The sequence below is a fragment of the Achroia grisella genome, unplaced genomic scaffold, assembly GCF_030625045.1.
Source record: "Achroia grisella isolate CSIRO2021 unplaced genomic scaffold, CSIRO_AGI_Agris_v1 utg918, whole genome shotgun sequence".
NCBI lineage: Eukaryota > Metazoa > Arthropoda > Insecta > Lepidoptera > Pyralidae > Achroia > Achroia grisella.
In genome coordinates, this window is record NW_026713067.1 from 814,694 (window position 1) to 830,647 (window position 15,954).

Genomic DNA, 15,954 nt, shown 5'->3' on the forward strand with positions numbered 1-15,954 from the left:
TAACTGAGATTTGGTATTAATTATTGTTTCAATATTTAGCGCACATCGATAGTGTAAAATCATTATTTTTATAAATAATGATTAAATAATAGGCATTTCGGTATAGGGCGCCGCGGCGGCGCCGTGTGGGAGCGGTGCGATAAAACTCAATGTTTTGTTTCTGGATATCTAACCTATAAGGTTGCGATTTATGCTACGAAATTTATAGCTTTCTTAAATTATACTTATATATTTGTGATTATATTATTATTACATTATTTTAGTAAATACGTATGGTATAGACAATAGTTTAAACCAAAAATTAATAACAATTTTAGTATAGTTATAAGTAGGAATGTACAGTTAACTCGAGAATGAAAACTTATTGGCAACAAATTGTTTTCTTGAGAATTGAATAGATAACAGTCAATTTGTTACATAATCGTCTTTACGAACTATAACGTGTCAATAACAAGTTTCAGATATTAAATAATGTATATGTTGACAGGGAACAATTCCGTATTTGCTTAACATATGCTATTACTATCCACAAATCACAAGGCCTTAGTTTTGGCAGTCCTCTTCTCAACATAGCCTCCTCTATATTTAATAAAGGGCAGGTTTACGTTGGACTCTTCAGAGTTAAAACCTTAGAAGTACGTCTTAACAATTTTGACCCAAGTCACGAGAGCTCTATTGTAGAGTACAACCATCTGTGGACGTTATACCGCCCCGATTTGCCCAAAAATTCCTGATACTGAATTGGCATTGCACTTGAACATTTAAAAGTTACAAGAAAATATAGAAAATAACACAAAAAAAAGACAATTATAATTTGGTATTAATTTAGTTATAAATAAGTACCTCGTATAATTTATGTACAAAAAGTAATGATATCCCATCAAAAACATAATGATTAGTTTAATATTATGATATATGCCTTGATTGTTGATACGACAAAAGAGATGAGATCTAAATGGGTGCCAAGTTCAATGGTCTGTCCTGAAATGTATTTATAACAATATAAAATATCATTTCTTCTTATAACTTAGGATAATATACTGTAGCCTAAGGTCTAGCCTTCGCAAGTTCTAAACATGTTACTTGTCGGTTCCTATTTTATTATTAGTAGTAACTAGCAATCGAAAGTAATAATTGGTATATGATGAACTTTAATAGGCTACAGTATATTACTAAGTTATAAGAAGAAATGATATTATATATTGTTAAAATACATTTCAGGACAGACCATTGAATGGCACCCATTTAGATCTTCATTGTCGTAGAAAAAATCAAGGCATATATTTATTAAACTCGGTATCATTTCACATTTATGTTTTTGATGGGATATTATATTCTAAACAGTTCATGGCATATAATACGTATCATAGACAAAGAAACTTGCAGTTGATTTCATATATACATAAACTTGTTATTACCCCGGTCTCGGGCAATCAAAATAAAAAAAATATTTGCTGATATCTGTATACGTATTTAAAATTAATAGGTGTTGTCTATGATAAGATAATTGTAATTCATAGATTATATGTTCGATTTAGAGTTTGATAATTACATTATATGTAACCGTAAGGTCTGCACTGACAAGCTCTGATGGTCAAAATGAATAGTCACATAAGTTATTCGATACTGATGAACTTTAATACCATGAGTATGTTCTTAAAATAAGGGACCGAAATCAGGATCTTTTGTACTTAAAAAATCTCCTTTTTTCTATGTATGAGTACTCCATCCACGAATGTTGTAACCTGTATAATCTGTTTTAGACCTTGTTGAAGAATAAAGTCCCGGGAATAAGTGAGTGGTTAAATTTACTCTTACACACTTACCTATCTCTCTCGTTGAATATAACGCAACATGTTGTACTGGTTATATTTTATTTTATTAGTAGTTTAATTCGTCTCAGAAGTATAATGACGTAAAAAGAAGAATTACCAAATTTGCAGAAATTAAAAGTTAGTAGTGCGTGGTCGTCTGCACGACAATGCGCCGGCGCCGTTGGAATGACGTCACTTTGGATGCACCGTCAATGCCAGACTAAGGTTTTACAAGTACCTAAATAGATAAAAATAGAATCCTATAAGTACTAATAGGATCTAAATGAGACGGTGGGTGGTGTGAGTGCGTATGTCACGGCGTCGTGCCGTCCTAATGCGATCAGATCTACTGAGTTTCACGGTCAAGGTTGTGTATCACGTGTAACTTATTAGTGATTATTTACTCTAAAAAATTCTTTTTCAAAAACAATGGTCTAAATTAGTTGGTCCCGCGACTTTGTATCTGTATAATTTTTTGATGATAGGATGAGCATGTGATCAGGTCTGTTGGCACATCATGACGAATTCATTAGGATAATTCCTAGTGAATTTGCCACATGTGCCAAACAGTGGTGGTCTCCAAGGAAGACCTCATGGATCAATAATGGAACAATAAGGCCACTAATGCCCAATTCTAAGACATGGTCATTCTTTTTATGATGATCCTGCTTTCCCAATGAACTGTAGAATTAAAACATTATATGACTATTTAAAAGTCCTTATATTAAAATTACATGAATAAAGATTATTCTTAATCTATTCTATTGTTAAGATCGTATGCCTACCAAGTTCCACAAATGTATCCAACAAAAGACAAAAAACTGTAATCCATTTTCTATGATGCAATTTAGCACCATTCGTACGGCTCTATTTGTAGATATAATGGATGTTGAACAGAAATTAATTCCGCATTTATTTATAGATAATGTACACCTAATACCTATTTCTTATTAATTGGTTCCGGGCATTGTATGTATATATGTAGGTATGTATTATGGAGGTATATATACATATACGCGATTATAAAACAGTCGTTTTGCATGGATGATAATCTTACAACCTGATAAGGTTGTGCCATTATTTGAGCCACAAAGGTTGCTGTATATGGTGCTAATTCCGTGGCAAGGTTTTAAATCTGCCAAATGTACTTTTTCCTTTTAGTATTATGTGGATAAAATAGTTAATTGTACGATTTCTTGTATTACATTCTTCTGTAATGATAAACAAATATTATATACAGATACTCTGGTAATAATATGATTTCAATACGGAACTCGTAAGTAAATAAAACGTATATCTAAAACTGCATTAATTAGTATTATCAGTGCTTAGCGAAATCTGATAAGAATCAGATTTCGCTAGGCAGAGATAATACTAAACCCGGGTCACAAGTCCCGGGAACGACTCGGTGTTTCCTTCTCTGTTACACGATGGCTCGGTGAATCCATAAAATACTAAGAAGTTCGTCTATTACACTGTCACAACTGTTTCAGTGTTAACCTATGGATGGAGTAGCCAGATATATTAACGACGGCGTGGTGAAAGTGTATTTGATATATCCACATTTTGCCGGAATGTTTGACTCCATAGAAGGCAGAGAGTCTAGGAATATAAATTGGCACAATTCGCACTTGATTTTAGTAACGACCAGATGAACTTACTACCTTTTAAGTGTAATTCGAAGTAATAAAGAAATAGGCCACGGTGGACTCACCTCTGTACGATTGTAGTACTGAATATTTATTTCTGTTAAAGATTATTACGATCTGAAAATGGAATGAATTCCAACTGGCTGGATCCATTAATTGCCATTATTAAACGTCCCACGCAGCACGGAAAATGCTTTCATAAATAAGTCGATCTATCAATCCTGAACTCTAGGTTTCTATAAGAGAAGTTTAATTATAAACAAGTACTTTATTGTGTCTAATTTGCCATCTACGCTCTAATTTGAAGCAATTAATTACATATAATAATCTGGTATTATTACAATTATTATTTATTCGGACTACTCTGATGTTGCTGGCCGCAGCTGACCTTTAGAGCTTCACCGGACAATAGGGGGCGAGTGCAGATGGCACTCTAAACCCGCGGAAGGACTTATGGAGCGGCTGAAGGCCAACTCCTGCCTGACGACTATTGGCTGAGGGCACGCTGCTAGGGGTTCGAACCTCGGCTTAGGCCGTCGTAATTACGATTTCCGTTTAAATTGACGGGAGATCGATCAGAGGGCGTTATAATTATTAATTTAACAAATAATATTTAATTATCACTGCCTTGCCTTTTTATTATTTGGGTCACTATTATAAGTATTAAAAATACTGCCTATGTTTAATAATGTATTTAACAGCTATCTTTATATTTGCGATCCAATTATTTTATATAATTATTGTACTTCTGTAGTGGTAATTGAGTGTAATTCGAATAAGTAAATGTTTTTCAGGTTATTAGGCCAATTTAAGGAAGGAATTTTTTTTATTACACGCAATAACATCGTTTTAACAGCAAATAAACAATCCTAGTTCGGGAGTTAGCTAATCGATTTCACTAACTGCCAATAAAAAGACAGACTTATTGAATAACATTGTACGGCATCAAAGTCGGTTGATGCTTAAGTATATTTTTATATAAACGGGAAGCATGTTCTTTCTTGTATAAGTTTTGTTTCAGATGTAAGACATGAAATTTATTGAAGACAAGTGAAATAAAAACTACACTCTATTTAAAAAAATCTTTATATTTTTTTTTGTAAATAGATATTTACCATTTTCGATAGTCACACTAGAAAATTCAAGATCAATTTGTATCTTGAATTCCAAAAAATGTACTAACATCATTTTCATTTTACTTTATACTTATTACATTATACTTTCATAATAATCAGCGCCATTAGGCAATGTCTAGTGATAAACGCGTTGTATTATATGTGCATTTGTCACTATTTAAATCAACTACAAGAAGAATTTGAATATTTTTTTGACGATTGCTATCCCTTTAGGGCATTGTGGCATAATTGACCACAAAATTACTGCAACTAACTGTATTTTAAAGAGCTGCCTTCGTAGAGTTCAAACTATAGGGATACGTATAATGCTATATAAATATTTCTCTTTATAAAATCGAAACTTAATAATTTTATTCTTTTTTTAATTATAATAAATGTTATTATAAAAACAATAAATATTGTAATGACCTATTTGTCCGGGCTAATCTTGTTTTCCAGTTCTGATCTAGAAAATCTTTCACGATTAGGTCTAAATAGTTCGATGAAAACGGCAATCTAAATAATATCGATAAGATATTTTCTACGAAAAAATCGATTTCAACCTTGACAAAATTAGTACATAATACTGATTTCAATTGCTCAAAAATACAACATGCTTATGCATGTTGTATTTTTTTCCCCGTTTATATTAGTCAGTTAGTAGTTTTTTTATTATTAAAAAAACTACTAACTGACTAATATAAACGGGAAACTCCTGTACATTGTGAGTATGGACATATTTATGGTCACGTATCCTTCAAATATTTTTGTACCGACAGCTGTACGTATACGTCATTCAGTTATATAGTATCTATACTGATATTATAAAGCTGAAGAGTTTGTTTTTTTGTTTGGATGATCTCAAGAACTAGTTTAGTGTTTCGAATGGAAAAATTCTTGCAGTGTTAGATAGCCCATTTTTCATAGAAGTTTATCTAAAATATAAAATTAATGTGTTAGTTGCCATACTACTCTGAAATGGCTCGACCGATTTTGATGAAAATTTATATGTATATTCAGTAGTTCTGAGAATAGGTTGATAACTATTTTTTATACTTTTAAATGATAGGGTGGCTAACCCCAAGATTGTTTTTTTAAATGGCAAAATGTTTGCAGGATCAACTACTAAGCTAACTAACATCACGCTACAACGTATAGGAGCGGATGTTCTAAAAACGGGTAAAATTCATTCCTTTTCAGTACTGCCGTTTTCCTATATGACGCAGACGCTCTGGTCAGCTAGTTGTATGTTTATAAAATATGAGTCTATTGCTACGGCATAAACAGCGTTGCCAGCTTGACCCAGCTGTCTAGTTCGGCCCACGCAGATCGCTACCGTCCGCCATTCACTATCTACATATGTGTATATTCACCATAGCAATTAGCATTTATTGTGGTACCACATTCGTTTTCGTTTGTTTATACAACCGCGAATTGTTTTGCTACAAGTTATAAATTATCATTTTTATTACAGTTCCGAGTGTTGTTTGTTTTCATTATCATTAAAAATATAATAATTTAGAAACTAAATCAGTTACAATATTACCCACAACTTCGTCTGCTTTTTTGAGATAAATGTAGCCTATATTCGTCCTTGTGATCTATCACGCCAAGTTTAATTAAGATCCGTTCAGTCGTTAAGTCGTGAAAAGGCAATATACATACAGACAGACTAGCTTTTGTATTTATATTTATAGTGTGGTTTAATATGGATATGGATTTTCTTCACTTTGCTACTGGTTACCTACTGCAATGTATTTCTTCTAACCATACCTTTTTCATAGTTACTTAATGTTGAAATACATCTCTAGACACCCGTAACATACTATCTAGTTTATCATTTACATTTTATCATATGTAATTTAGTTTTATTATTAAATAGTAATAACTTTTATTACTCAAAAAGCATTAGTTACACGTTACAACTCGTATAGTTATCATTAAATACATTATGAGGTATTCACGTTGTACTGAGCATTGTGTACCTACATATTGAAATTCATTGCCGTAATTTACTGATGAATAAGACACGTTGAGCAGCCATAGTATTGAATGTATACGGAACGAAAAGAGAGGTTATTAGTGCTAATGAAAGCTGAAAATGTATTATGCTATATATATGTGCTGGTTGCTTCATTACTATGCGGTTTGAAAAACCTTTGGGAAACCTTAATTCGTTAATATGGGAGCTGTGTCTTTTGATTAGAGGGCATTCATGCCATCATCCGACTGCTAAAAAAAAGGTAGTAATTTTTATTGAAGATATGCCAAAAATTATGTTGTATGGTTACCGGCGGCTGTAACTTTTTTTTTTTCCGACATATTCTAATGCTGTTAGCCGTAGCTGGCCTTTACAGCTTCACCGGACGTTAGGGGGCGAGTGCAGATGGCACTCCAAACCCGCGGAAGGACTTATGGAGTGGCTGAAGACCCAACTCCCGCCTGACGGATACGACTTTAGTCTGAGGGCACCGCTTGGGGTTCGAACCGCAACTCAGGCCGTCGTAATTTCGATCCCCATTTGAATTGAACGGGGGATCGATCGTAGGGGAGCTTGTAAACTATAAAAAAATTGCGAAATTTTACTGTAACTTGATTGTGACAGCAAATTCACTGAATTTATCTCTATTTTTGTATGTAGATACTAAATGTATATATATTTATATACTTTAGAAGTATTCAGATATGTGTTTCTTTATGCCCAATAACATTATAACAAATCTAACTATATTAGCTGTAGAGACCCCGGCTATCTATCCCTGGTTCTTTTAAATATTCTAATACTATTTGCCATAGCTGGTCTTGACAGCTTCAACGATGAAAATGAGGGCTAATGCAGAGGCTTCTAATAACTCCAGATTGGTGAATACCAGATTAGGCTTAAGGCACTAGTAGAGGTTCGATGCTACGCTCAGATCGACAATGAGACAAGGGATTGATAGGACTGTGTCATATCCAAATGCTTACTTCAACTATTGTTGTTTATGTGTAATAATAGAAAGTATTGTATATTGTTACAGGCAATATAAGTGCAGTGTTCACTTACAAATGGAAGGGAGAGGAGATCACGCGTCTCATAGACAATGGCACAAGAGTTATGCTCGGCATCACGAAGGGCCGCACTTTCGCCAATGTTGGAAACAACATAAACAAGTTAGTACATTTTTTATCACCAGCTGACCTTTTTCAGCGGCCTCACTTTCCGTTCACACAATGGCATTTTTATTACTACAATGATTATAGTAATAAAATATAATAGAACTGTGGTTTCAAACGATTTCAAAAATGAATTTCTCAATTCTACTTACTTTATTGTTGGATTTACCTGTTTTTACTGATGGTAGAATTCGATATAGAATGGCTTCGGCCAGAGCTAACTGAATACACTGGCCGTTACAAGTGGAAGATCATAGGATAAGATTTTTTTTTATGGATGATAATGGAATGATGAACTGGTGTCCCGCCAGCGTAAACAGTTAGCGCACTAAGAGTTTACGCTGGCGGGGCCACAGTGGAAGATGATAAGATGAGCATGAGGTCAATTACACCATCGTGACAAATTCATTAACTATTTAACACGATGGTTTCCAGGGGGAACCGCGTGGAGGTTAATCTGACATGGTACATCGCTAGCAATATTATCATCAGTCCACATTACTAACAATCCCCTTCTCCTCAGGATGAATAAAGTCATGTCAGTATATCTATTGAAGTGAATTCATCAGGAATTAAACTCTATGGTTGGTTATGCAAACTAAATGCACGGAGAGAACCTGATGCTTACATACATTGGTAGCAATGGTGTTACTATTAGATATCTTATATATATCTTAGATGCCTTTAGCAAATCTGAACTGATATGAAAAAATGTGTCTAAATATTTTTTTGCAATACTCGCATGGTGGTCCCATATTTATTATAATATGATTGAATGTTTTTATTGAACAAAATATCCTTGTTCTTTAAATAGTAACAAGAAGTAGGTAGTAACATGCTTTGAATATCAAATATTGTGTAATTATGTATTAAGCAGATATACTCCATATTATGCTATGCGAAGCATATTTAAATCTATGATATACGTGAGATCTTTGATAATTGTGGAAATCCCCATTGGTAGGTGTCGACACAAGTGTGTCGAGTTGGTTTATACACTGATGTGTTGATATGTCAGCTAGCTTTATTCTTTTTAGTTATATACATATATAATGATGGAGATGAGTCGTATTATTTATAATATTATTAATAATTTCTTATTACTACTTATTGTTCACGTTTTACTCACTTTTTGACCCAAATAGTGTCAAATTCGCATTTTTTAGAAGTTTTGACTCATCTCTTTTTTCATTGACACTTCGGATTAATACATTTCTAATAAATAATACAATACAATACAATTCTATATACTTTATGAGCCAAACTGGTATTCAGAATAACAATAGTTATAACTTTTGTGTTCTCCAGTTAATCTAATTGAACCCCAGTTCGGTTAGCTACTTCAGTCTACACTATCTCTACTGGGCCGGTTTTTTTTAAGGGATGATAATGGATTGGTGCTTCCGCCTACGCTAAAGGTTTACGCCGACGGGTCACCAGTGGAGCATGATAAGATGAGCATGAGTTAGTTAGGTCATCGTGGTATATATGGTTTCCAGGGGAAACCGCGTGAAGTTCAACCTGATATGGCATTACTAGCAATAGGTTTATTAATCCATATTACTAACAATCCCCTTCCATCATTATGATATGTATATTACTTCATGATATACACTATGACTATTTTAATGATTTTCCCTGACATTAAGTGGCGTATTGTTTCAGGACGTCGGTTCTGTTCGTGTCGATCTCGTTCATCGTGCTCATGGTGATATCACTGGCGTGGCTGGTGTTCTACTACATACAACGCTTCCGATATATACACGCCAAGGACCGTCTCTCTGTAAGTATTGATATGATACTAGCATATCGCCCCGGCTTAGCACGTGTGCATCACAAATCAAATTAAAATATCTTCATTCATGTAGGTCTATTACAGACTCTTATGTCAAATTTACCATCAGTTCGAAGTGCTTTCGAGCTAAGAAGAACTGACAAGAAACTCAGCTCTTACACTTTTGAAACTGATTGTACATGTTTATAAAAATACGTATTAATTTTAAATTCAAATTTGGAAGAATAGAGAGACCACCAGCATATGCTATTACAATTTTGTCTAAAGGAAATAGTCTAATCAGACCACTCCCCACGAGCAGCACCCGTTCACGAGTATGACGGATCTTTGAATTCCTCGGCTTTCCTGCACCATAATATGCGTGCATTACGGTGCATTAATCCTTCATATTTACATGTAAACCTTCCTCATGAAACACTATCTATTGAGGGAAACTATTAAAATAGTGTGCCTGTAACACATTGTCATTTCGGAGGACTAAGATATGATGGTTCCATACCCTGTAATTTCACTGCCACATTTCACCTTTCAACCGAAACGCTAACACAATGTGCTTAGCGGTCTAAATAAAAAGATAAGGTAGAGTATTTTATATAACAAATATTATTACATACGTTTATATAAGTTCTGTTATATTGTAGCTACATACCACCTTAATATAGGAAAAAATATTTATTTTATTATTACTGTTGCCAGTCTCTAGTGGTTGTTTTTATATAAAATAGCTATGCATGGAGATCTATTATTGGCTAACTGTTTCTTACGCATATAATAATTTGATACTTATAGCTACTGGTTTTACCAATAAATGGTATTTGGTATTTTTACAAATACTTATATTTAGGAAGTGTGTTATTTGCATTTGTTTACTTTATTTTACTGTATTAACTGTAAATCTATCTGTAGTCAGAAAATCAGCTTATTTGATTTTGTATTGTATTCCAGAAACGGTTGTGCTGTGCTGCAAAAAAAGCCTTATCCAAGATACCTGTAAAGAGTTTAAAGACTGATGATAGAGTGAGTATAACTATATCTACTATACTTTTTTCAATCATGTTACAGTTCGATCTTTTTGCTAATAAGAAGGGTCTGGCTATTAGCAACAGCAGATGATAAGTATGAAGTCAGTCAGGATTGTTCGTTCATCATGGGGAATTCACCAGGAATTATACATAATTGTTTCTAGGGAAGTCCTCGTGGAGGTCGACCAGACTAGATGCATTTCTACGCCATATAGACCCTACTAACAGCCTCCGTCCTATATGTATTAACAAACGGGTTTTAATAAATATATTTAAATAGAATGAACTATTGGTTACCTTGAGAATTCTTACAGCTTAAATATTCAATTAAAAATAACACATGTAATGATAATTTGAAAACATATGTAAACAAGTTTATTAAAATATATGTCATTCTATTGTAATGAGGTGAAAATCTATTTAGTTGTACATGACTAATAACAATGAAATATTCAAAGAAAAAAACGAAAGATATGTACAGCAAATAACATTCAGATGTCGTAATTTTAAGCATGTTTTCACCTCAAATAATTTGCATATCTAAGAGTATGACACACTCCCTTCGTTGGCGCGACATCCCAAAATGATTACCTCAGTACAGTATTGTTACTGATAACATTAATTACTAATGTATGTAATGATATGTAATGATACTATATGTGGCGATGAGGTAGGAAAATATTGTGTCACCATTTCTTTCGCATTTCATTAATGTCGCAACAGCTGATTTTTTTAGTACTGTATATTTTTTTGTCTAATTCGGCTATTAGCATGTGTAAGACTACAAATATTCAATTCAAATTCAAAATATCTTTGTTCGTCAGTTCGGAATGATTTCGAGATTAGAAGAACTGACAATAAACTCAGCTCGTATTCTTTTCAAATAAATGTTTCAGTGCGGAAACCTCTATTAGTGGTCAAATTCCGGCAGATATATTTGATTTTTGTATGAATGAACCGGGTCATCCAAACCCCTAAGAGAGTGCATGTTGGGGCCTCGGAGCGAACCACTTTGCCCCGGCATCAATTGGATTTAAGCACTGTGGGCAAGAAAATTTACATACAATAAAAAATTACAATATTTACTACTTGACTTAGGAACTAGTGTTCTGTAGCTAATAAAATACCTAATGGATGTTTGTCTAACGTTTCAGGAAGTACAGGGAGATGGCGAATGTTGTGCCATTTGCATAGAACCTTATAAAGTGTCTGAGACCCTTAGATCTCTTCCTTGTAGGTAAGTTATGATTTTAATTGTATTTTTTATGTATTAATTATATATTTTCTTATATATACATATAAATTACATAAAATAATAATATATTTCTATTATTATTTTATGTATATTTTCATATTGGTTTCTATCGTCTTTCAATTATCATTGTTGATTGAATATCTATCTATAGTATTTATTAATAGCGACCAGAGTTTTCCTAATAATGCATAAAAATATTAATATATTAGATATATTAAACTTATAACTATTTTTATATTATATATTCTATACTATACAATCCACAAGGAGTTGAATGGTCTTAAATTTCGATGGGGGTAGCTTTTGAACCTACATGGCATGCATGAAGGCTTTCACCTGTTGTTACATATTATCTTAAAACAAGTTATAACGCAATTTATACATATATACAGATATTTTAAATGATTGTACTTAGAGTAATCTTGTTTTAGAACAACTGCGCCTTATGTAGAATAAGTATATTGATTAAGTTTATATGCTTATTTCGAGCATTTTATGTTCCATGTATTCTGGTCTATAGTAGTAAATAAAAAAACTTTGATTTGCAGACACGATTTCCACAAGAATTGTATAGATCCGTGGTTGCTAGAGCACCGCACATGTCCCATGTGCAAGATGGATATACTCAAGCACTACGGCTTTGTGGTACGTAGACATTGTATCTATTTATTTGTCATACTACAAACGATACCGCTTTATAGTCACTAATCATAGCCATAAAATTATTTATTGACTATGGGTCGGGGCAATGGAAAACGAAGTTGAACGTCTCCTTAAGTAGACTGCGAGTGATCTCATATTAATATGTAAAATTATAAATAACCGTGGAAGTTAAGGACACTTCTTTTTATATTTCAGTACACCGGTAGTCAAGAAAGCATCCTACAATTGGACGTCGAGGAAGCTCGAAGTCGCGCCCTCAGCCCCGCGCGCAACAGGCATCCCCTCACGCTGGTATTAAAATTATTATTTTCTACATATAAAACAAAGTCGTTCCCACTGTCCATATTCCATACGTTTAGATATTTAACAACAGATTTTAATGTAGTTTAGTTCCAATGCGAAGCCGGGGCGGGCAGCTCATTAGCTATAAATAAAAATTCTTTACATTTTTAAAGCATACTTACTACTATTAGATATATTTCATCCTATAGATTCTAATATTTAAGACCAGTAAAACAGTTCTTACAATAAAGTAAAAAAAATAGAACCTTAATTATATATTTTTCATATAAAGCTAAGACATTTAAAAAATTTTTATAACTGCACTCGAGCGTTATGTAATAATTAAATGTAGTCTCGTCTGGTCTACCTACACTTACTTCTCTTGTAAGTGTAGGTAGACCAGACGAGAAACATTGCTATTCCGGTGATTCGTTGTGGTATTAAATTGTCCCGTTTTATTATAGAACAAAATATTCATAATTGTAATAATTGTTATTGGAGAGTAAGTTGAAATGTTATTACAGCTAACGAGCGACAACTCGTACGAGGAGGCGACGAGCGAGCGCAGCAGCCGCGCGTCGTCGCCCGACGAGCTGGTGCCGTCGCTGCGCTGCGAGCCCGTCACCACCACCGCGCACACTTCCGCTTCCGCTTCCGGTTCTGCGCATTCACACGCCCGACATACAGACTCGCGATGTGGTCACTCTTCCAGGTATATATTTTACTATTATTATACATTTTTAGTTGAGAACGCTCTAAATGTTTTTGGTTGGAAAGGAGGCTGTAATGTCTTGCTAGTCAATACAATTTGCCATTACAGCCTCCTTTCCAAACAAAAACATTTAGTAAATAATTATTTTTGTAGTAACGGACCTGGCGTGTACATTGTATACCTATAATATATCTTTAAATTATAACAAAAACGTAACTTATCACTGTCCGTACAATGAAGATTTATGAAAAAAGACCTTTGGGGAATTTGTCTGTTTGTAGTCTTAATCTCAGAAGGGCTTAACCGATTTAAGTATGGTTTTCGCCAATGTATAATGGTAAACTTCCTTGACATTTTCTTTTATTGCAACTAGTACAAATAAAAAATATATATAATTATTTTGTTTTTCGGAATACCATACCGCACGATTATGAAGTTGTGGGCTCACCTAATAATATAAATAATACATATATTAATTTACATTTATAGATCGTGCACGTCGACACCCAGCGGATCGCGGACAGAGAGTTCGAGACAACAGATGGGCTCGACGAGCTCTGCACCCGTTCTCGATTGAACGGTAAATGGTCAACCCACCGTCGTGCCAAACTACGCCTAAGTTATGTGCAGAGACTGATGGGACGGCGCTGCGTGATCACAACATACGTGAACAGTGCTAACTAGTGCGGTCCATACGAGTGATGTGTTCATAAAAATATATTAGAAAAATACTCAAAAAAGTATGTGAACTCTATGAAAGTGAATTTCCAGTGAAAGATATGGATGACACGTGATATTTTTATTTTTAAGGACAATATAGATTTTTTATGGATTAGCTGATACGTTGGTAGATAGGAATCCGCAACTCCGCCTAGTCAACGAAATAGTGTTGTCTGCCAACAGGCAAGCATACATGCCATTTACGACCACCATGAATATTATACAACCGTTTCCTCTGTATTTAGTAGAAGTAGAGATGTGTCTTATACTTTGCTATCAATACTAAATAAAAACGGATATTAATGAATAATATAATATTTTATGTTGCGTGGTTTATGGAATTTTAAATTTCAATGCAAATTTATTAGCTTGTAAACTGAAACGAAAATAAAATAACAGTGTCAGATGTATTAAGTCCACAATACAGAACATATACTTTTTTTAATCGCTATAAATAATAGCAAAAGAATAAAGCTGATATTTCTTTAGAATAATAATTTATGTTAAATTCCTTCTTCAGACACCATTTAAGTACCTAAATGGTGTAGACAGTGAGCTCATTGTCAAAAGGTGTATATAAATGAAATTTATCGTAAACACTGCCTTAAGTTCCAAAAAAGCGAGCCACTGTACTTAAATTGGTTCATGATCTCATTTGTATCCTTTAATGAAAATATTTTTATGTACATATTAATGCTTAAAATACGGTTGTGGTGGCCCTATATTATATTCATATTAAATTAATTAAATATGTTCTGTGCCGCATAATTGCATTAGTCGCGTGGAACATACAAGGCAATCGTTACGTTGTGTGAGAGCTGTGTTAAAGAGTATCCGTCCACAATAATGTAAATTATAGGTATATTATTCCCTGGTTTGATAAATTACATTTTCTGATATTACTAGAGTTAACATTGTGATGCGAAGTGAAATAGACATATTCATTTATACAGAACATAGAATGCATACCGCTCACATCTTAGATGCACAGAAGCATTTTTTGGTTGACAAATAAAAAAATCGTACATTAATTTGATTCATTAAATTTAAAACATATATTGCAATCTATTATAGCTAGTATAGGCGAATTCTTGTATTAAATGTTTCGAATAAAACTACTTTATAAACATTTTGTCTTATATTGGAATGGTACGGACAGCTTTTTGTACTAGCTGTGCTTAAAATTAGTGATTGTACTTATATTTTTTGTTTTACTCTTCCAAATGATTTCAGTATGATTTTATGGTATATGAAATAATATATTACTATTGTATAGATGTCTTTTAACATATCTGTCTTATTATGTGTAATAACAGTTGTGTATAACCTGGTAGCACATTGTAGAGAGACTAAAAGTATAATAAATATATTTTATAGACCCGCTAGTCATGGTTATACACGATTTATGTAAGGCTTATTAAAATTGTATATTTTGAAAAGGGGCCATTACACAGTATGTTTAATTGAAGCTTTTATTAAGTTTTTAGTTGATTAAAAAATTAACTATTGGTTTTATCAAACTTATACATTTAAAATGTTACTTAACGCTGATCTCCAAGATAATATTCAGCTTATTCGGTGCCTTCATGGAACAGGGCAAATTGTGAGGATAAAAGCAATAGGAAGGTAAATGTAGATAATCAAGCAGCTTGATTAAGTACATGTCTTCCACGTGTAGGATAAAGACGGAGATGCTCCGATTGTTTTAGAAATGTGCTTGCTCGATTAAGCCGCTTGATAGTCTATGGAGCCGATAATAATAGTTTATACT

At 33.4% G+C, this 15,954-nt stretch overlaps 1 protein-coding gene across 1 annotated transcript in view; it reads left to right on the forward strand.

Annotated features, from left to right (window-relative positions):
* The window catches only part of LOC131853916 (E3 ubiquitin-protein ligase goliath-like), a 68,461-nt gene extending 52,919 nt beyond the window's left edge, over window positions 1-15,542 (forward strand). Inside the window, exons 5-12 of the mRNA XM_059205006.1 lie at window positions 7,599-7,731; window positions 9,400-9,517; window positions 10,475-10,546; window positions 11,706-11,788; window positions 12,355-12,451; window positions 12,665-12,760; window positions 13,276-13,463; window positions 13,953-15,542. Of these exons, the coding sequence (XP_059060989.1) occupies window positions 7,599-7,731; window positions 9,400-9,517; window positions 10,475-10,546; window positions 11,706-11,788; window positions 12,355-12,451; window positions 12,665-12,760; window positions 13,276-13,463; window positions 13,953-14,040 (875 nt within the window). The 3' untranslated portion in view covers window positions 14,041-15,542. The remainder of the gene's footprint in view (window positions 1-7,598; window positions 7,732-9,399; window positions 9,518-10,474; window positions 10,547-11,705; window positions 11,789-12,354; window positions 12,452-12,664; window positions 12,761-13,275; window positions 13,464-13,952) is intronic.
* The last annotated feature ends 412 nt before the right edge of the window (window positions 15,543-15,954 follow it).